The following is a 21,831-nucleotide window of genomic DNA, read 5'->3' as shown; positions in this document are numbered from 1 at the left end:
AAGATTTCACCTTGTTCAGGAATCTGCTTGGTAGTATCCCAAAGGGAGCTGTCCCGGAGAGCAAAGGGGCCCAGGAGAGCTGTTTGTTCTTCAAGGGCAGCCTCCTCAAAGCATGAAAGCAGTGCATGTCATTGACCTTGACTTTGGCAAAGCCTTTGACACCATGTCCCACAGTATCCTTGTAGCTAAATCAAGGAGATACAGACTGGCAAGGTAGATGATAAAGTGGGTGGAAGATTGTTCAGACCATGGGGCTCAACGAGTTGGGATGGGCGATACAGAGTTCAGCTGGTGGCTGGTCACTAGTGACGTCCTGTAGGTATCTGTATGGGGCTCATAAAGTTTAGCGTATTTATTAACAAGCTGGATGATGGGACAGAGAGCACTCTTAGCAAGTACAGCCTGGGAGAGCCAACGAGAGCTGAAGTATGTTTGCAGAGTAGTTTGGGAGTTTGTTGGCTTCTAAGTACCCACCACATTTCGAAGAGCTCTACTGCGAGGTCTCAGGAGACAGAGCTGTGACAGTCCTGTACTCAGTGGACTGGCTTGAGCAGGAGATGGCTGGATGCTAAAAGGTGATCAAGGGGTTCCTCTCACACCAATTTTCATGACCTATGCACTCAGATGACAAGTGAAAAGATGGGAAATGTGGTCCCAAGAACGACAGTGGACATTTCCCGATCACCCCACTGGTAAAAGGATGTTACCCTGCTGGTTTCAGTTTATTTTGAGCTCCAACTTTACAAAGTTCAGCTGAAAAATATCCACCTGGGTTCTTTCTTTTTTGCTTATCTTAGCTAGAGCCAAAGGCTGTTGGACTCCCATCACTCACCTCCGGGCTGTCAGAAGGATAGTTGATTGGAATTTGGGAAGTGGATTTACTTTTAATGAACATCGCCCTGAAAGGCCGTCGGAATAGTAACTCTCCAGCTGCTCTTCTTCCTGGGGCTCGGCCTTGACATAAGGCGACAAAGCTGCAACCTAAGAAATGCACCAGCCTAAGAACAAAAATACTTTCTCCCCTCTTCTTGCCCCATACACCTCTCTAAAAGGTCTCTGGACAAATGTTGTTTTCCTCTACCCCCTTCAGGCTGCAAACTAGACAACTCCTCCACTTTTGGTTAGTAGCTTGGACTGCCATTCCTGCAAAGAACTGGAGCAAGTGTTATAGCTTAGGTAATTTCAAAAGAGCAGTTTTCAAAGCAAGCAAAGAAACAATAGACAACAAATCTCTTTCTGAGAGAGAGAAAGAGAAAAGGGTAATTATCCTTCTGAAGAATGAAAGACATTCATTTGCATTTCTTTTCAATACAGTAATATTTTGAGCGATTTTCAAGTCAGAGAAAAAAACCCTCTGAATCCATACATATTAATTTTAGCTAGCTGCAGCCCTGCTGTGCTGGGTGCATGTCTTTGTGCACAGTCAATTAAGAGATGAGCTAAATGAAGTTACAGAAGTTACATGCAGACATTACTGTTCTTTGACTGGACAACCTGCAATACAAACAGAAAGGCAGCTTTAAGAAAAAGCTTATTAATATTGCAAAACGAAGCATCCAGAAGTAAGGTAATGCAAGAGCTGCCTGCACAATTTTAATTGAGCCTTTTTGTCCGTATGTTCCATAAGATAATCTTTAATTACTGTCTCGTGCTATTTTTCCTTTCTGACGGACCCTCCCTTCATTCAGTGCATGGGATAGATGATGATCGTTTACTAATCCTGTTATAATTATAGTATTTGGCTTCAAAGCCTATTTTGCCACCTGCTGTTTGCACCCTGCCCAGAAGGGTGTTTTAGCTGGACTTTTCCACAGTGGTCAGCAGTGACTGCGTGGGTTCAGAGCAGGCAGTCTTTTGTACTCACAGCATCCCTCTGAGGTGCCACCAATGGAGAAAATGGAAACGTTAAGTCCAAATGACCTTCTAAGTGTTGGTACCTAATAGGAAAAGCCTAGAAGCTGGGTTTGATTGCTCCTGACTGCCACACACAGCTCTCCAGGACCTGTGCCCAGCTCCCGGCTGGAGTTGCAAGTGGCTTCTGCAGATCTTCCTGCAGGATCACAAGGTTGGCACCCTGTACATGAAGGTCACAGATTACTGCCTGTTTATGAAAACTGCTGTTTCAGTAATTGCCCAGTATCACATACTCCTTCCTTCGCAGATGTGTGGTGAAAATCTTTCAATGGCCAAAGAAACACCCTTCCTTCTCTCTCTCTGCTTCAATACTGGAGCCAGCCAGGAAGCACTGGTCACATAATATGAATATTTCCTTGAATTTTCAGAAATTTTTCATCCAAATCCCAGCAGGCTGTCTGCTTTCCCCCTAGCACCGTTAGATGGATCCAAGCCTCAGCAATGTTTCGTTCTGGAGGAGCAAAGCCTCTTGCAAGAGCACAAATGATCAGATTGAAGCCTGCAGCTCCCGTTCCCTGGCTGTCCATCTCCCAGGCTACAGCAGAGCTGGGGCTGGTGGAGACCCCAGAAACCTTTGCTCTTTGGTCACCTCTTCTAAGCCTAGAAAAGATGGTCTCCCACCTGGTCCCAGACTTTTTTGGTCCTTCACTTCCTTTTTTCAGCCCACCATCTATCTTTTGCCTGTTTTGCCTTCACTCGGGCGGCCTCTCCTCCCGACCATTTCAGTGCTGGAAGGGGGCAAGGGGAGCGCAGAGAAAACCAGCTTCACACTTGTCATTCACCCTTGTTAGCCTCCAGCAGCTGGCAATAACCACCATCTGCTCCGTTCATGCGTCTCTGGGGAATTTTAGCTGAAAAACTGAGAACTCGATCAAGCGCACGTAAACTGGGTTTTCAAGTGCTTGTAATGTGGCCAAGTTTGAGCACAGTTTTAGAGAGCTGGTGCAATGTGTCTTCCTAACAGAAAGCTGCCGCCTGCCAAATTTCGCATGTAATTCTTCAAAGCATTAAACTGAGAAAGGAAAATATCGCCAGAAATTTTTCTAACGAGTTAGGAGAAGGTCAGATAAACAATGGATTTCTAAGAATGATGTCAGCCATTAGAAAGGGATTAAAAAATTTTTGGCTGAACGTTCCCAAACAAATTTAGCCTGAGGCACAACCCCAACTTGGGAAATTTTGGTCTCAGCCAGTTCATTGTGACTTTCTTGGCCTTCAGATGGGGTTTGATGTATTGGAAGTACTTCTACAGCCTTTAGATGGACTGTGCTAACAGCTTGTTCACAATAAAGCAGTCAGCAGAACTGAAATAGCCAATTCTTTCATAGTTACTGTTACTATGACTTACTGCCAGCCTTCCCACGTTGCAAGGAAATCTGTTCTTCAGGCTTTTCTTCTTTAAATTTCCTGTGGCTTCCTACTCTTTTTGCTATATCAATCACAGCAGCTCACCTATCTCCAAAGCAAGGCTTAGTTGGACTTTGCTTCTTTCACCCACCCCATCCCATCCCATCCCATCCCATCCCATGCCATCCCATCCCCATAACACATTCCTTGCTGTTAAAGAGCCACGACTCTGAACTTGATATCAAAAGCAAGATGGGTCTTGGGCCTCATTTTTCACCCCAGAGAGACAACTTTACGCTGGTGCTGCAAGATGTCGAGGAGTCAGGCTCTAGCGACTGCTGCAAACAGCTTGGCAGTGTGAGCTGTGTAGTCGCTGCAGGCATCAGCATCAGGATGAATAAAGCAGCCACTGAGATCAAATTCATTTTCTGAAACAAGTTACCCCCAGACAAGCCTCGGATACTAAAGGCAAACTGAAAGAGCAGAATGGCTTTATCTTGACTTGTACTTCACATACCTTGAGATTATATTGAACTGATCTCACACATACATGTAACACTGCCCAGTGAGGGTTTCACCTGTTCAGCGAATGACTAGATCGTGGTAGTTATGGGCCCTAACCCTGGTATCCTCATGATGTTAACTGGGGTTAAAGCAGAAATCAAAACAAGCTGGCTCAGTTTTAACTAGGCTAATTGCCGAATTCAAGTTTAGATTCTCCTGCAGGCCTTAATTCCTCACACTAAGATGTTTGCACCATTACTTTAACTTGAGTTAGCCAAACAGAGCTCAGCACGTACAATTTCTAACCCTAGGATGGAGACATAATGAATCAAAGTGCTGCTTTGCACAGGTTGTGGTACCAGGACTGGTCTAAAATGCCTCCTAAAGATACTGTTAAACCTGTGTGATGTGGCTGAGCTCTGGGAAGACACCTGCTCCTTCAAAAAATGACTGGCAGCAGTTGCCTTGACTCACACTCTCCTGTGAAACTGTCAGAAAAATATGGCTTACGCCCCCGATACCATAGGCTGTTGATTTGTCTCAGCTGCTGGTTTTGGTTTCTTGTTCTTTAAGCTTCTTGAGAGCTGTGAATATATTGCTTTTCTTTTCATTTTTGGTTTAGTACTGATACCATGGGGTTTTTCTTTGCTGTAATGGGAGCATCCAGGGGAATTTTGGACAGAAGTACTGGCTAAAAACCCGGTGGGTTTTTATCCCCCCCCCAAAGAGATGCATTTAAATCCGTATGGGGAAATTCATCCTGCTTTCCTGAAGTGTGAGATCAGTGAGACACCTTTGAAAATAATGAGGTGATTAAATCCAGGTTTGGAAGCCAAAGAGACAAAAGCATCTCAGTTTAGTTTCTGCCATTGATTTGCCCTGTGAGTTAAGAGGCGAGCACTCAGCTGGCTGCTAGCTCAGTTTCCTCGCTTGTAAAATGTGTTTGATGGGGCTGTTTACCCAGTTGTGATAAAGCATCTACAAATCTAGGTACAAAGTATATTAATGAAGACTGATACTGTAATTATTACATAGCAAAGAGGCAGGTTGCCAAAGATTTCAGAATAGAGGTTACAAAAGATAAAAACTTAATTTGAAGACTCACGCTTGTTCCAGGAAACATCTAACTGATCTTTTTTTTCTGGTAGAGAGAGTATTTCACAGGGAGCATTTTGCTGCTGTTTCTGTGTGTTGGAAGGATAGTTGGGGATGCTGTTTTTTCATAGTTAGGTCCTCAATTCAGTTATTTATGAATCAAAATAAAAAGGGAAGCTAATCTGGCTAAAAAGACAATTGCATTTTTCTCCTGTGCTTATGGAACTCAGGAGCAGACAGAATAACCTTGGGTGATGCTGTCTCCTAGTAGGTAAGTCAGATTTCAGGTTTCAGTGGTAATTCTCTCTCTTTTCACTCCAGGCTCATTAGCCTGTTTCTGATTGCTCCTGAACATCCCTGGCTTCCCAGGAAAGCATTCAGAGCTGCATGTGCTCAGCACATCTCAGAAAGAAGAGTTGAAGAGAGGCATTACTTCTAAAACATACTTGCTGTTACAATTTCCTTAGAGTCGATAAAGGTAGAAGTGACTGTCTCTGTTCACACCACCTTCCTCCTGGCTTGGTGGCTGTGATATTGCTCCAATGGTGAAAGTAAAAATAGTCTTGTTCTGGTAAAGTGGTGCATTATCTACTTCGGCCGTTTAAGCGTGTGCTCAGAGTGATGCCACAGCGTTTATTTTGGTGCATGCTGTTAGCTCCTGCCTCATTTAAGTTACGCAGCCATTTTCAACATTGTGAGCATGTGCTGCCGCTCAGCTCGGGATCCCTTTTCTCCCCCTGTGCTGCCACATTTGCACAGCTGTTTTGTATAGAGAAGCTTGTGTTGGCTGACCTGTGACTGTATGATAAGGTGTGCAGACATTAGCCTCTAAAACATGGTCTTTTTGTGTGTTTGCCTTAGGCTGGTTCTGGTAGATACAGCGGATCCTACAGAAACAGTAGAGCCATACCTAGTTTGGGGCCCTGCTGTGCTGGTCTCTATAGAGGGCCGATAGCAGGTATCTGCTCCCCAGGACTTAAACTAAGACTAAACTGCAAGGGGAACTGAAACGCAGGTCATCAAACACAAGTAAACGCCTGAGCGAACAAAGTCCAGTCACTTTTGCCAGTCTGGGCTCAGACTGCCAATGCAGTCTGAGGTGGTGCAGACCACCCTCCGTGGCACCAGCAAAAAAGCTGCAAGCAGAAGCGACACTGCAATTTTTCCCAGGTTTAAAGGACAGTGAACGCAGGCCCAGTGCATTTGCATGAACTTGGATGTTTAATATAGCTATTTATTAAGCTTACACAGCACCAAGCGCAGGCATTCACTGCTGCGTGGCTGGGCCTGCGCCTCGCAGGCGGTGGGAAGTACCTGCAGGTTGGGCATGTCATGGGCACCTGTGAATCGCATGGCAGGGACAGCGTTGGGGACGTGGTTCCCACTGCCACAGTAAAAGCGACATAAGCCCAGCTGGTACCCCACGGGGGGTCCCAACTGGAGAGTTTTCCATCCCTGCAATGAGCTGACAGCAGGCTGCCGATGGATCCTCCTCCAAACACTAAAAACCAGGTGGCTTCTCCTGGCAATCTGGAAAAATCAAAAGATACCTCTGTGTGTGGCTTTACTCACTAACAAACCGGCACAAATCCCAACAATCTCAACGCTCCTGTCTTACTCCCAGGCACCTGAGGAGCTTCAAGGGGCAGGAATTAATGATAAGATAGAGAAAAAATAGTGACTGATAGGGAAATCCAAGGAGAGAAGGGGAGCAATGGAAAAGACAGCACAGTCTGGAGAGCAGACTGTCACTGGCAGAGGCACGTGTACTGGCAGGCCAGGCTTAACTGCAGAAGAAAATGTGACTGCTGCTCACTGGGTACAAATTGATGATTGTTCTGTCAAGCAATTCATGATCTCCTGAATTCTGCCCTTTGTTCAGCAGTCCATTAAGGCAGCAGCAGATGATGAGCTGAAGAACTTACAGCGATTCTATTAGGAAACTGTAAATAATTTTAACAGCAAAAATAAAATGTGCATTTGTCCCAGCACTTTTTGCCCAAATGATTATTAATCCACTTAAAATGAAAATACTCAAACATACAATTTTGATGATCCAAAACCTCTGTTCATAATTTCTGAGAGCATAGTGTGCTTGTTGTTAGAGTACAGAGTTTATTATTTCGCTATTTTCATGAATAACACAGTGTCAAGCTCTCGTTAGCAATTTTTCATGGTTTTATCTGCACTTTTTCTGTCAGTATAAACAATGGCTTGAATACAAGTCAGCATTTAGAAGTTTTTATCAGTGTGCTGGAAACAGAAGATTGTTGTGTGTTACTATGACAGTGAAACAGGTTGTTTATGTTTGATTTCTGTGTGATGCTCCTAATGATAGTTTATGCTTCACAAATCTAAATGTGCATTGGAAATGAGAATGTATATTTTATTTTTTTATGAATAGGAAACCCACAAATAACTGTTTTGGTTTGAAACATTGGCTCAGTCATGCTCACAGTTTGATTAATAACAGTAGGAGCATATGGAGTGAAATAGAAATTAGAAATTATGAAAATGCAGGCAAAATCTTACTATGGAGTGTTTAGCTAGTCGGTTACCTTTGGTATTCCATCCCAAATGATCTGTAGGTTACTTTTGCCGATAGTAGTTGCTACATTCTCATAGCAACTGTACATAACAAGCTGATTTTTCTGTGTTCAGTTTTATGTTTTCTACAGCTATGTAATTGTGGTTTTGCGTTAACAAAAATTGCATCAACAAAATATACCCGCACTCTTTTACCCAGGAGTTATCCATAAGCAGTGATCTTTCCATGGGAAGGAGGAAGGACCAGAGGTGGTGGCTGCAAGGAAAACTGAAAAGGAAAGTATTTTCTCTGTGCTTTTTAAGCTGGCCAAAAGACTGAACGGATACCTAAAGACATGAGGCTGCCATGCTGTGGGTCATGAGTGGGAGAGAAACGACATGGGAAGTGTTGGGGCCTCCAGTGGACTGAACCTGCTCCCCTCCTCCCAACGGCAAAACACCGAGCTCCTCAGCATAAGTGACACCTCCTCACCTGCAGAGAAACAGCAGCTCCCTAAACCTGCTGGTTCCCAGGTCCCACAGGGACGGCTGCGTGGCCGCACGCTCACAGCTCAGAGTGAGGCATTGCTGAGCACCAGCAATGTGCAGGCTCTTGCTGAGCTAGTCTGGAAAAATGAATGTTTTTGTGGGAATGACACTTCAAAAAATGTTGGGTTGTTTAAAAACCCAGAAACTTGGAAATTGTGAAGACCATGCCACATATGGAGATGACAAACCTTAGTCCTTCTGTGTACTGAATAGAGGCACTATGTATGTGAATTAACGTCTTTCTGCAGCTCCCTTCTGGTTTGTGTTATTCAGGGCAAGACATATTAATTCATATCCAGAAAGAGGGAAAGGCCTAAGACAAATCCTTAATTACTTTATACTCTTTATTGCCTATTCCAAAGTCCAAAGCTTTTTGATTTGTCTTCGCTGTGTTTTGAACTAAGGCCTAATATCTGGGATAGCCTTTGTACTCAGGATTAAAAATTCAACAACTATTTCTAACGTTACCTGTTTTCCTGTGCAAGTCTTATAAATTTGATAGCGAATGGCACCTCCAGTGATGACAGCTTCGTGACAAGTGGATCCCACCATCCGAGTGCACCTGTGGAAACAGAGTCCACGTGGGTCCGTACAAGCACACCTTGCTGCTCGTGGTGCCTAGAGGGAACAGCAGTAGAGGAAAAAGCTGCCAACACTGGCCAAGCTGTCTTCTGCGTTCTCTGGTGCGAGGGTGAGAGCCACCACTGACCACGCTGTCTTCTCCTGGCTGGTTGCTCCAGGGAAGCAGCTTCAGACCCTCAGGCCAGTGGTGCCCACTCTCAGGGTCACACAGCGCAGGAGTTTTCAGCTAGGAGCACAATAGGGATGGAAAGGCTGCAGATCACACGAGAAGTCAATGAACAACAAAATTTGCCACCGAAAAGCATTCAAAGTGCAAATGCAATGCGCAAACTCGTTTGCACCTCTTATTTGTTGCTGAGAGCCGATGAAAAGAAGCGTCAAGGCCTGAGCTTTGGGGCACAGCCCAGGCTGGGGGCAGCAGACAGGCAGCGGTGCTGCCACCCACCTCTGCGCCCACCCCTGCCAGAAACCGGTGCTGTAAAAATCTCCTCTGAGAGAGGAACTTTAATCTTCTGCCTCATCTGCTCCGACTCTGCTCTGCAGATTACAAAGGGTGGTTTCTCACCAGCCTGCAAAATCAAGAGGTGCACGCAAAGACCTTGGCTGAAATTCCTCTCTATTTTTCCATGAGAGCCAGTGGAGCAGCCACAGGGCTCAGCGAGAGCAAGGCAACCGCTCTATGCCATCCTCAAACTGCTACGAACAGCCTTTGGTCTGTCCCGAGCTCCTCACCCTCTGTCCCCCAGCTTAATCTGTGCATGGGTTTTGCTGCAGTATGAATTCAGAAAGCCGTAAGGTGGCAGCACCAGACAGCCCTCACGGCTGGTACCCCGCAGCGCAGCCCTGGGCTGGGCCAGGTGGTCGGCAGAGGCAGAAAGACCCAAGGCTGGGAGGCAAGAGCGACTCAAGAGTCGGCAGGTGAGCAGGCAGGCAGAGGAGCGTGTGGAGAGAGGTTGGGGCTATAAGAAAAAAAGGTAAACTCCTTCACACCCAACAGGCCTGGGTGAATTTTGCACCGCATAGGATTAGGTGAGGTGGTCTGGGACCTGCGGTTTCTACGCAAGGTTGAGATGGTTCACTCGCCTGAGGAGTGCCCGTGCTAGCAGTGACGGAAAGCTGCTGCCGCCTGACATACTTCATGGTGTGCATGGCCTAGGGTTTCAGTCCTGCTTCCCTCAAGCAGGCTAGGCTTGACTGAAGTCAGGCTGAAGACCTCTGGTGTCCAGAGTACCAACCCCAATGTCAGGCTTGCTAGAAAGCAGGAAAAAAGCAAGCGGGGAACAAGCGGGGAGTTTCAATTAGAAAGAAGTTTTAATTAGAAGAAGTAAGGCTTTGACGATGGAGGCTCTGATAACTCTTTTCCAAAGGCTTCATGCAGGCAGCGGTCCACACTCCCCTTTCCTCCTGCTGCAGAGGGAGGGATCACGGCACGGTTCCCTGCAGGAACGAGGTCCAGAATATCCACCCACTGCTGCCGCAACTCCCTGAGCTGCTCTGGACAGCTACACCAAAGCCCCGCATGTGTGCTGGATTTTGGGGATTAAAACCACTGCTAAATATATTCAGGGATCCACGCAGCCTGACTGCCCTAACTTGTCATACCACTGTCAACTGCTGCATTTATAAGTAGGATGGAGCCAGATTCTTCTGCAAACTGCATGGTGACAGGACAAGAGGCAAGTCACAAGCTGCGGCAACGGGAATTGTGACTAGATACAAGGAGGAACTGCTGCTCCGGGAGAACAGCTCAGCACAGGAACGGGGGCCCAGAGAGGGTGTGGAGTCTCCACCCTGAAAGTTTTCAAAACCTGACTGTCCAAAGCCTTGAGCAACCTGGTATAGTTCTGAGGCTGGCCTTTACTGAGCCATGAGGTTGGACCAGAGACCTCAAGAGGTCCCTCTTCCAGTCTGTTCTATAACAGGGTTTCCAGATAGCTTTAAAACGTGAATGTAGATGACAGGTAAAAAGTTCATGTGTGTCCTTTGTGTAATAGTCATGGTTGCTGGACCGGGATTCCTGATCATAGACAGAATTTGAATTCTTATTTAACTCTTGATCTAGAGCAGGTATACCTTTGTGACCAATGGAGATGATTTCCTCAGTTTTGGAAAATAAAAAAGCAAAGCTGAAGAAGTCTGGAATAAACTTACTGATTAAAGGCGGGGGGGGAGGGGGGGAGAAAAAGGCAGAATTTCAGGACTTCTGCACTGCCTGGATGATGAGGACATGTGATAGGCCAAAAACCAGTTGGAGAAGTTGCTGAAGTGTAACAGCACTGAAATAGCCACCAGATACCACGGGAGTAACCTCTGGGTGAGCCTGGAGGTGCTGGAGCTTTCTGTGCTGTCTGAGGAACAGAGACCAGCTACAGATGCCTTTCATCGCACCTCAGGGTAAAAGGGAGGGCTGGGAAATGTGAGCTCCTGCATCCCAAGTCCTTTGGGCTATAACTCCAAAACACAACCCAAGATGAATTATGAAAAACAGAATGAGTTACCTGCAAGCAACACAGACGTGCAATACACAAATTACCTGAAAGTAATGTAAAAGATGGAGAATGCAACGATAGTCTTACAAAGACTCCTGTACTCAATGGAAACGAGAATGAAAATGTCTCGGCCTGTTCACACCTGTAACGAACTCTCAGGTGCTTTTTGAATTGTAGCACCACAAGGCTTTTCAGAACGACTAGGGATACTTATCTGCTCTGGAAATTACAGCAGCCCAAGCTGCACAAGCTGCAGTAGAAATCAAGCTCAAACACTTGCTGTCAGTTGAGGCAGAAGTGAAAACAAAGGGGAAATACAGGAGTTAGTGCTTTCTCTGTCCTCTAACATGACTTGCCATGTTGTGTGGCTCTCAGAAGCTTATTTCAAGGACGGGCACTTAGGATGTTGTGGCCTGAAGGTACAAAGCCTGCTTACTGCAAGGAAGGATTTTATTCTTTCATGAACGTTGCCTGTTTGCTTGTGCAGAGGCACAGCGCCTTGTGGGAGACTTTGAATCGTGACATTTAAGTTGCCGAAGTGCCCCCTGAACTCATGACAGACCTTAGCTGTGGTTTTTACCACTCCCACCCAACGTCAGGCAAGCTGGTCAATGAACGTAAACGTTTTTTCTCAGCTATCGAACCCTTGTACTCGTATGTTTCCAGACGTATGTATACGCTTACAAATCAAAAAGATAAGTACATGTATTCTTAAAAACCACAAATCAGTATATCCTTAATGCACCTAGTGAAGAAAAAGGTAGGTCAGAGGGCTGTTGCAAATAGCCAGATGAAGGCTTTTCAGACAAGCCCCAGACTGGTTCTTTCTCTTGCATTGTGAAGGCCAAGAAAGGAAAGTTCCACCAGACCCTTCACTGAACACTTGACCGCAGAATGGGAAGGGTTGTTTAGGTTTTTGACCAGCTACTCTCACAGTCCAAGTAAATGCCAATAAACGCTAAAAATAAGGGGTGAGTATCTCTCTCTCTCTGCAGAAATGGTAAATACAGGTTGCACAGGCTTCTGGTGTCTCCCTGTCTCAAGCAGCTCTTTTAATTAGCTCAAATGAAACCCTAGAAAATGAACATCAGCCTTTGTGTTCCACAGTTTCTGCTACTGACCGGAGGTAGAAAACCAAGATGAAGTATGTGTGCTTTGAAGAGGGACAAACCAAACCAGGTGACCTGGCCAACATTCCCTTTTTAAGCACAACAGAGACTATCCTCTATTTGGATGTAAAAACGTTGTTTTACGTTAAAGAGTTGATTTCAGGGCCTGTTGCTATGTAGTCTAATAAATGGCACAGAACAAGTTTGGTATGGTACCTACCTAGACTGTTCTTCCAAAACTCACACACGTGCAACTTCACACAAAAAAGGTCAGCAGGAACAGCCACTTCCATCAGTGAGGACTCCAGGCCTTCAATTGCCTTTCCGCTGGTCTCAGGTCTCCTCTTCTCATATCTTAGCGTTCCCTAAAAGGAGCCCCAAGAACAAACCTTCTGTGACTTTTTCTACTGACCTGTTATTTCTCCATGGCTCTGTCACATGATTAAGCCACTTGTAAAAGGTTTTCTCACCTCTCCTTATTTTCGAGAGGAACTTTGGACCATAAAGCTGCACTGCTGACCCTCAGCTCAGGGGTGAATCCATCAAATGTGGGCGACGGGCAGTGTTTGAGGCCAATGGGCCACACTCCAAAGCAGAATTCGTCCCAGTTGCTGGCAGTCTACAGTCACTGTTGCCGATTATTAGAGACAGGGATTAGTCTTAGTGATTTCCACTTGTAATTTGTTCATCTTTGAATTTGTTCATCTTCTAGACCGCAACAATTCTGCACAGGCCAAAAGATGCACCTTCTTTCCCTCTTCTTCTGAAGCAACAAACCACAAACTCAATGTTTGCTATGTCTGTCTTTCACATTTATCATAAGGAATGCTTACATTTCTGCTGTAACAGCATCTTTTCTAAGTCCTTTGTGTTCCTGTGGCAACATGCTGCTATTGCTTTTAATAAAAATGAGTTGTGTGGCTGAAGTAGGCCATGATGACTGCAGCCATCAATGCCCTCTTTAAGGCTGCAAATGCCCACTACCATCTCATGGCTCTGGAAAATGTTTCTTCTCCCGGCACCTTTTCCTGTCCTGTGAAGCCAAGAATGTTTCATACTTGGAGCAGAACCAAACACAACCCTGGAAATCTGCTTAGAGTCTGTAAAATTGGTCTATTCTGTATGGCCTCTGCTTTTGGTTGCTGGAAATGTCTTCATCAGCGGTGTTTCGCAAGCTTTGCTTATTTTCTTGCAGAGTGCAGCTCTTTGGTTTCATTTCCAAATGGTCACTTACAGTTTTGCCATCTATCACCTGTACAGGTAGCAACTTCTCCTCAGAAGTTCTAGCCACAGCAGGACACCAGCTGAACGGACAGACTGCAACATCCATTTTATACAGTAACCTCCTCATCTTGGTTTCCAAAGCAGCAAAGATCTTCAAAAAACAGAAGCGTTACATTACATTGCAGTCTTTTTTCTGCTTATACACACAGTCCTTTCTTGCCTCTTTGAGATCCATTACCACTTTTTTTTGAGATCCATTACCACTTTGAGATCCATTACCAATTTCATCTTTTCATACAACACTGAACAATAATTTGTCTGCTTTTCTGTATTTCTTCCAACTAAAAATGGGAACTGTGAGATTTGTCTTACTCGTAAGGTACTTTGACACCAGCTGATTAAAAAGTGCACATGAAGTAGCTACTGTTATGCCCCATAATCCAGGTCAAGTATCTATTCATGGAAATTCCAACAGTCCCCAAAATAATGTTCTCAAAATAATCTGCAATTTATAAGAATCTAATGATTCAACCGCTCTTCTGCGAGGGAAACATGGCTCAGGAGCAGGAACTCAGGTGGAAGTCCAATTAAGTTTTCCTAATACAAATGCTATAAAATGTATAGACTTCTCCCTTTTTAATAAAACAATTAGATGTGGTGACGCTTCTTTGATAAATTGACTTCAGCTCATGGGACTCTCGCAACACAATGCAGACTTATCTTTACAACACTGTACTTATCTTTAGTGTAAATGCAGAGTGCCTCCCAGCTCCGCCCCTGAAAATTTCTCTGCCATTTTTTGCTGCTCCCCACTAAAAGATCTGCCACTGAAAGTAAATAATTTCAGTAAAACTCAGAAAAACCATTGTCACGATGTACCTCAAAGCCAGGGAGCACTGACCTCCAAACCCACGGCAACCTCCAAGTTTCGTTGTTAGCAGGTCTAGCTACAACCCAAAAGCCACTAATGTGATGCAGGTAGTATTTGCAGATGACCTCGATATGTTCACATTCAGTAGTATGTGCATGCAGGTTTTATCACACAGAAGAGTACACAGTCAGTCTGAATCCTGATCCCCAGCTAGAGTGGAAGATTTCCTTCACAGGAGGTTTGCTATGAGCTAAGAGTATTTTTCAAATTATTTGGATGGGAGATAACTCTCTCTAGGGCTGCTAAGAAATATCAGCATTTCTAAAGCTAGCCAGGTAAGGTAAAAAACCTGAAACTCTGAAACCATAGCATTAAAACTGAGTTAAGCAATAAATTACAAGAAACCTCTAGAGGATGAGGAGGAAAAGGAAGCAATCTTGGCTCTCAATATAGCCCCATGAAAGAAGCCAGCAAACAAGCAATGCTTTCCCTCTAATTCAGACTCTCTTCTGCAGAGGTACTAACTGGGATATGGGTCCCACTTAAGAAATTAAATCCTACAAAAAGACTCTGTAAGCAGCACCCTGTTTACTTTTCAGCTGGATGACAGAGCGAACCTTTGGATGCAACCAAAAGTACAGGCAGAGCAAAAACCTAAACACTCATGTTAGAGATAATGACAGCAATGATATTTCACTGACCTTTACACTGTAAGGAAAACCTCATTCTTTCCTTTACGGCTTTACATAATAATTTCTAGCTGAACAGCACAAGTCAGTTTGGGAGCTGATAGTGCAGGGTATCCATATGGAGGTGATTTTTCCTGTGATGTGCATTAGCCAAACTCTCTTCGGCAATGCAGCAATGCCATAGAGAAAGTACTGGAGAGTTATTGGTCTCCCACAATTTTCTAATAATTACTTTTGCCCTCTACCTTTATTGAATAAATTCTCTGACTCATAATATACTGCAGTAGGTCTATCTAAAAAAACCCAACAACAAAAAAAAAACCCCACAAACAAAAACCCCAACAAAACCAAACGTGTTTGTTAGAAATATTCCACAGCCAAACAAGAATCTCATCCTGTTTCATAAGAGAGAAATTTCTAACCCAAAACTAAGATTGTAACTACACTTTCAACTTTGCATAGGAAAATCAGCAGAGCCACAAAATATTTGCCACATATTTGTATTTTCCAGATCTGTAACTGAACCTGGATTACCTGTACTCTTTCTGTTCTTTTTCACACAACTTTTAATCACAAAAAAGAAAAAAAAATCCAGACCAATGATGATTTATTCATCGTCAACCATCCATGTATCCTGTTGCACTTCCAAAGGTCTGATATTTAAACTCAATTTTCTACATTTTTACATAGAGGACTGCTTCTTCCAGTCATTCTGATAAGCCAGGGACTAAGTCAGACAAACTGGTTCTGTGTCCCTATACCAAGTAGTTTTACCATGTCCAGGACAACCACCGCACTCAAGATGGCATAGGTAATTACTGATGTAATAATACTGTTATCAGACATGATAATTTAGAAAGTTTATATCCAACTCAGCCCCCAAATGTTCTCTCTGTAAACTGTACCAGTTTAATTAAAGGTATTATCTTTCCTCACATACCTTCTTATGTACGTTACAGTTCATACTACACATTAAACAGCCAAAATACCAGAGCTGTCATTTAATTGCCCGTATCTTGACAAACTATTTTTTTTTTAAATGCATGTCCCACCAAAAATGTTTTTCTTTAGCTTGGCATTAGCTGGACTCCACGAACTAGATGTACAACATTCTTTGCCAGATGCTCTGCCCTGAACCCCTTAACTTTTTTTTTATTTCAATACTGTTACACATCGCCAGTTTATCTTGTTCTAAGACCAGTTCAAAAGGTTCAAGAACATCACAAACCCAGGTAAAATTCCCACCCATACCTATGTGATACACAGATTAGTGAGGATGGCCACCACCTTCTGCAGCGGCAGCTGAGACTGCTTTCTGTGCTGCACAATCTTGCTATAAACTCCACAGTAGTCTGTGCCTTGGATTTCCAAGTATAGATTTCACATGCAATAAAAATCCATGATGACTATATCAGTCAGCAGCTCCTGGTATCGAGATATGCTTGCTGTACTTATCCCAGGGCCTGCAGCAGTTCCTGCGGGAGGAGTTCCTTTATCCTCATCTCCAGCTGAACACTGATCAGCTCCTATCGATATACACCCTTTGCGTATTGAATCCATTGCATATCCTTTATGGAAAAACGTCATCTTTGTCTTTGACGTTCAGCAGCGCTGACTCACTCAGGTTAGCTGTTGGAGCTTCCTTTTTAAATGGCAATCACACACTTTGGAAATACTGTTATACCATCATGTACATTTCCCAGGAAAGACGTTAAGTCTCTTTCTTTTCAGAGATCCTGATGGGAGTCAGACAGTGTGGACAAACTTTGAAAATAAGCTGCCTAATGCAAACTCTCATTAGTTCATTCCTCATCCAAACGGCTAATTCCCAAGTGGCTGGCAGGCCACTCATTTTCTTCTTGACACAATCTCCATGTTTTAATGTTCTGCTGCGGGTCATTTCTGCTCCACAAATTTGGAATTTTGCTAATTTGGAAATTAGCCAAGATTTCCAAACCTTTTCTTTCTTTCAAGTTTGGGGTATCCATGATATCAAGCTGTTAATTGCTTTTGCAGGATGGAGCTGGTGAACATTTTGTACAAAAGCTTTCAGAATCCACTCAGGCACTTTGTATCTTCTGAGCCAAAAGAAATTTTTATTTCCAACTGGATTTTATGAGTGCTCCGGATCATTTCCAGGTTCTCCCAAGAAGCCATTAGACATTGTTTTAGACTCCTCCTGACTTGGTTTTAGAGAATTGTGGTAGCTCTGGTTTCTGTAAAGACTTGACCAACAAAGATGACCAACTCACAAGACTTCTCTCTACTAGAGAGCACACCCTTTACATCCAACAAAAGCACTGATGAGGGGCTAAGCAGCAGCTGATTTGAAGGGTTTTAAGCACTCCCCACTGAGAAATATTTCTCATGGAGTCAAGCGTGGTACCATTTATTTATTTGCTCTACATGACTCCCACTACTTTCCAACCACAGTGCATGAGAGGAGCTATTGAATCTCCACAATTACCATGAGCACCCACAAGGAAACCGTCCGAGATTCCCTCCCAGCTACCCAAAAACCTTCTCCCTCTGCTGCATGACACCACCCTGAAGAGCCAAAAGTATCAAATTCAGCAGTTTCACCAGAGTCCTCTGCTGTCATACTACTACAAAGCTGATTCTTAATCAAAATAAATCAATGTAGTAACAGTAACTCCTTTTTTTTTTTCCAGAACAGGCAGAATAGAACAGACACTAGGAAAAAAAAAAACAATTTTTATTCAGTTGAAAAGAAGTCATTTACTCAATCACATTAACTATGCTAAAAATGATTTTTTTTCTGACTACACCAGCAGTTAAATATTTTCAGCACCAATTCAGGACACATTAGTGACATTTATCACAACAGGTCTATTTCTTAATGTAGAAGGACATACTAACTTCAGTAGCTGCTACTGGGAAAGGAGTAAGCAGAAGACTGCTCTTTCTTTCCAAATACTTATCAGTGAGAGTAGCAACTTCTAGAAATAAATAACTGCCAAATTATCTCCCAAATCTTTAAATCGATCTTTTAAAAATAGAGTTAAAATAGATATCTTAATATGAGCTATCATAGATTTTATTTTTTATGTGCTGAATACTCCACAAAATGCGAGTAGTTGAGCAAGCATCCAGTACATAACTTTTTAAAATAGTTCTTCCCTCCCCACAATATCAACCCCATTTTTTAATCCAAGTCATGCTGGTTAGATCCCTATCTCTAGTGACTTCCCAGTAAACACCACGCTGTTTGATATCACTAGGATATGCTACCATCCTATGAGTGAAAGAAGTCAGTGACCTGGTCAAATACCACCAACTCACACAAACAGAAAATTCATCCAGTCATTGGCTCGTTATCTCTGAACAGCAAACAAATTCTAAGCTTTAGTTTTTAAAAGCTTTTGTGGTCTTCCTCTTGCTGGGCCAGTTCAGAAGGTCATCACTGAAGGCAGAACTGATGAAGGCAAAGAAACCAAAAAGCAGCAGATAGTACTGTCTCTCTGTCCTTTTAAACAAATCAAGTTCGCACAAAACAAAAGGAGACAAGGTTAAAATGAAGTTTATTAGTTTTTTTGGTTTTTTTAAGCTTTTTTTATATAAAACTGTTTGTGAAACAGCTATTTTATTCCCATGGCAGAGTGACCCCTGAAAGATGCACTAACCCCTTTCTTAAGGCCTTAACAAGAAAAAATTATGGGTTGGGTTTTTTTTTTTTGTTGTTGTTGTTCCTTAAACCCAAATGTTTTAAAATTACATAATTTACAAAAAAAAAAAATCTACCCCAAATAACCATATAGTGTAGGCTGTTACACTGACATTCCCTCTTCCTTCCTTAGGAAAAGCAAAAGGTAAAATAAAAAAGGGCTAAGTGGATTTTCCTGATCAGTTTGAAGATACATTGACTCTACCACCATTCAGACTTCCTTTCCAGTTCCCCAATCTGGCAGGTAAACCATATCTTCCTCTCACCTGCCTTCAAAACTGAAGGCAGCTTCTTGGAATGACTTGGGGGTACATGTTATTGCCACAAAGGGCAGATACTCCTTTCCCCCGCGTGGTAGACATTCCCACATGAACAAGGTGTATGGGATCTAGCAAGCAGCAGCTACCTCTTACTTAATGAGTCTCATGTCCTAAGAGTCTTCAGATGTTTTTCAAGCTTTCACTATTAATATATAGTGTTTCTCAAAACCGACAACCTCCCTACCCCGCATACACAAGTACTGACACCCCATCACCTGCAACCATCCAAGCCTTCCTCCCACACCCTACAAACAATTTATCATGATTTTATTTGCCTTTTAAAATTGAACTTCCTTGGATGTTGTGAGAAAGGAAGAGGAAGGGAGGCAAGTCCTGTTTGGAGTACTCCCAGTTCTGCTATTCTTTCCCACAAAATGTTAGGCTCCACGAGCCTTGCTTTGATTTTGGATTTAATATTTACTTTAGCTACAGTTTTCTTTTTTTAATTTATATGGGGTTTTGTTAATTTTAATCAAAAGCATCAAAAGGGATATAGCGCACCTTTCATTTAAAACAAAGTCTTTCAAGACTAAAAAATAGATCTTTATATATATATATATTTATCCCTCCCTCTTTAATTCCCCCCACCTGTTTCCTTTTTCCCCCTCCCCTTCCCACTGTCACTATGGAGATTGTGTCCATGGAAACAGCTGGTTCAGACTCCTTGGTCAGATTCTGTGATGTCATCAGTCTTGAGTGTGATGTAAGAATTTATGAAGGAAGTGCTGGCATTGGCAGGCACGTCGAGAGGGGGCATGGCTGCACAGTGGGAGAGATTCCATTCAGTCACGAATGTCCACCGCTTTTTATCTCAACAGCCTAACCTGAAAAACAAAGTGAAACAGTAATATTGGAATGGTTCCTTCCCTCCATCTGCCAACATGCCCCTCAGGCTTTGGAAAAACCCACTCAGCAGCCTACCACAGCAGTAACACCAAGAGCTCTTTAGTTTTGTGGACTAAAAACGGATGGAAGCACAACAGTGAGTAGTTCATAAAGGCAAACCCACGAGATAAAAAGTATTAGTTTAACGACCAGCAGAAAACGAAATAAGCCCAGATATGGAGGAGTTCCAGGATGACAGGACAATCTGTGCCACGACAACGGCACGGCACTTGTACAGAACAGCTACCTCCAGCAGCCAGAAAGGAGCTCGTCTGCCTCATGTTCGCTCCTCATCTTGACTATGAAAACTGGAAACAGAGGGACCAAGCACGTTCAAATGCGATGACAGCTTCTGGGATGCCACACTGCCCCTCAGGGACTGGACCCAAGTATTTTCATACAGGTCACCACGCTACCATCCAACAGTAGTTTTCAGTGAATATGTAGCAGATAGTGAAACTGGTATCAAAGTTACAGGAGTTCAGCTGCAGGAACCAAATTTGAGAAACAGCTAGATTTCACAAGCTAAAGGTAAAGCTGCAGTTAAACTAACTGGAGGTCGGGTAAGGTTTCTTTCCATTGCCTTTTCTTTCTAATTATCAGATTATGGTGGGGGTGACAGTTCATGGAAGGACTAAGCTTGTGATGTCTTTTAAGACAAATGTGGAAATGTCCAAATGCTTGGCACACTCATTCTCCCTGTCCAGAAATTCTGTGAGGTGAGAAAATTAACTTCAGGGGTTTGTCGAGTTGGTGGAGGCTCAGTTCAAAAGAGAAATTGCAGACAAAGTTAAAATTTCATTTCTCTAAGCCACGGTTCTCATTCTTAATCTGCACAGCCGAGAAAGCAAAGCTTGAAATAATATATTCCTTTCTTCCCTTCTCCCATAGCACACGTGAGCCCAGAAGCAATTTGTTTATTTAGTAAGGTTAACCCTTTGATATAACACAGATAAATCCCTCCCCACCAGCTAGTGAGCTTGGGAAAAGGAAAAAAGCCCGTAACATAAGTGATGCATATGGAAAGCGGTTAACGGCATTAGAGGTGTGCCTGGGAATGAAGTAACACCCATGTTCATTCATAGCTGGCAATTAAACTCCAGGAACCCTAACTAAGTGTGATACAGAAGTCAATGCTGTTCTGATTATCAGCACACCAATTAGATTACATCCCAGCAAGCCTACCTCTTGGCTGCAAATATCCCCTCATACAGGGGTGCCAGGCTAAGAGCGAAGAAAGAGTCAGGCGAGTACGTATGAAAAACAGAAGGGCAAGCCGTGGAACTACAGCTAAAGAGGAAGGGAGGGAGGTTCCTAGAGAGTTCAGGCAGCCGACCTTTGTGGTATTCATTACTGTACAACTGTGAGCCCTCGCTGAAGGGGTGTCAAGGCTGTGTTGCTGTCTCTGGCTCCTGTACAACTGCAGCTTGCCCATGCCTGGAATCAGTCCAGAGCATTAGGCACTGCCTCAGGGAGGAAACAGACTCACCGCACAGAGAGAGTCCTTCCCCGTTCCTGGACAAGATCCAGAGCACCAGACTCACTCTCACAGTCACTCTCCAGATCTGGATTTGATCCAAATGTTCTAGAGGCAACTGGCTCAGGGAGAGAGAAGCAACAGAGACAGAATACACTGACTTGCCTGGATGTTATCCAACATGCAGGATTTTTCCTAACTTGCTGGGCCTAGGAGTGAACCAGGACTAAAACAGGCCAATAATCTAACAGCTGAGTGCCCATTCTATCTTACACTAAGGCCAGCAGAAGGGCAGCTCCTATACTACCAGTGCTGCTAAAGAATTCCTCTAAACTTCTTTAATTACCACAGTAATGCAGCAATTTTTAAGTTTTATTTTTAACAAAATAATTGGATCTTTTAGATTTGCATGGTTTTTACTTTGGGAGTCAAGGTCAGGTTGGAGAACTTCATCTTCAAGACATTCTCAGCAACAAAAGGGGGAGGCTAAATAGGACCTTCAGATAAGAACTACTTGAGGCAAAAGTGGACTTGGAAAGAAACGATGCCTTAGAGAGATATCTAG

General features: G+C 43.6%; 1 protein-coding gene across 3 annotated transcripts in view; it reads right to left on the bottom strand.

Annotated features, from left to right (window-relative positions):
- Positions 1–18,424: 18,424 nt before the first annotated feature.
- Positions 18,425–21,831, bottom strand: part of TCF20 (transcription factor 20) — a 134,670-nt gene continuing 131,263 nt past the window's right edge. For all 3 annotated transcript variants that reach the window (XM_075499368.1, XM_075499377.1, XM_075499385.1), the window contains one exon: positions 18,425–19,728. Coding sequence is in view for 1 of the 3 variants with exons in the window: in XM_075499385.1 (XP_075355500.1) it covers positions 19,711–19,728 (18 nt within the window). In the remaining 2 variants the exon portion in view is untranslated. The remainder of the gene's footprint in view (positions 19,729–21,831) is intronic.

This window comes from Mycteria americana, chromosome 1 (assembly GCF_035582795.1).
Source record: "Mycteria americana isolate JAX WOST 10 ecotype Jacksonville Zoo and Gardens chromosome 1, USCA_MyAme_1.0, whole genome shotgun sequence".
NCBI classification, from domain to species: domain Eukaryota; kingdom Metazoa; phylum Chordata; class Aves; order Ciconiiformes; family Ciconiidae; genus Mycteria; species Mycteria americana.
Note: the sequence above shows the minus strand (reverse complement) of the source record. Positions and strands in the feature narration are given on the sequence as shown.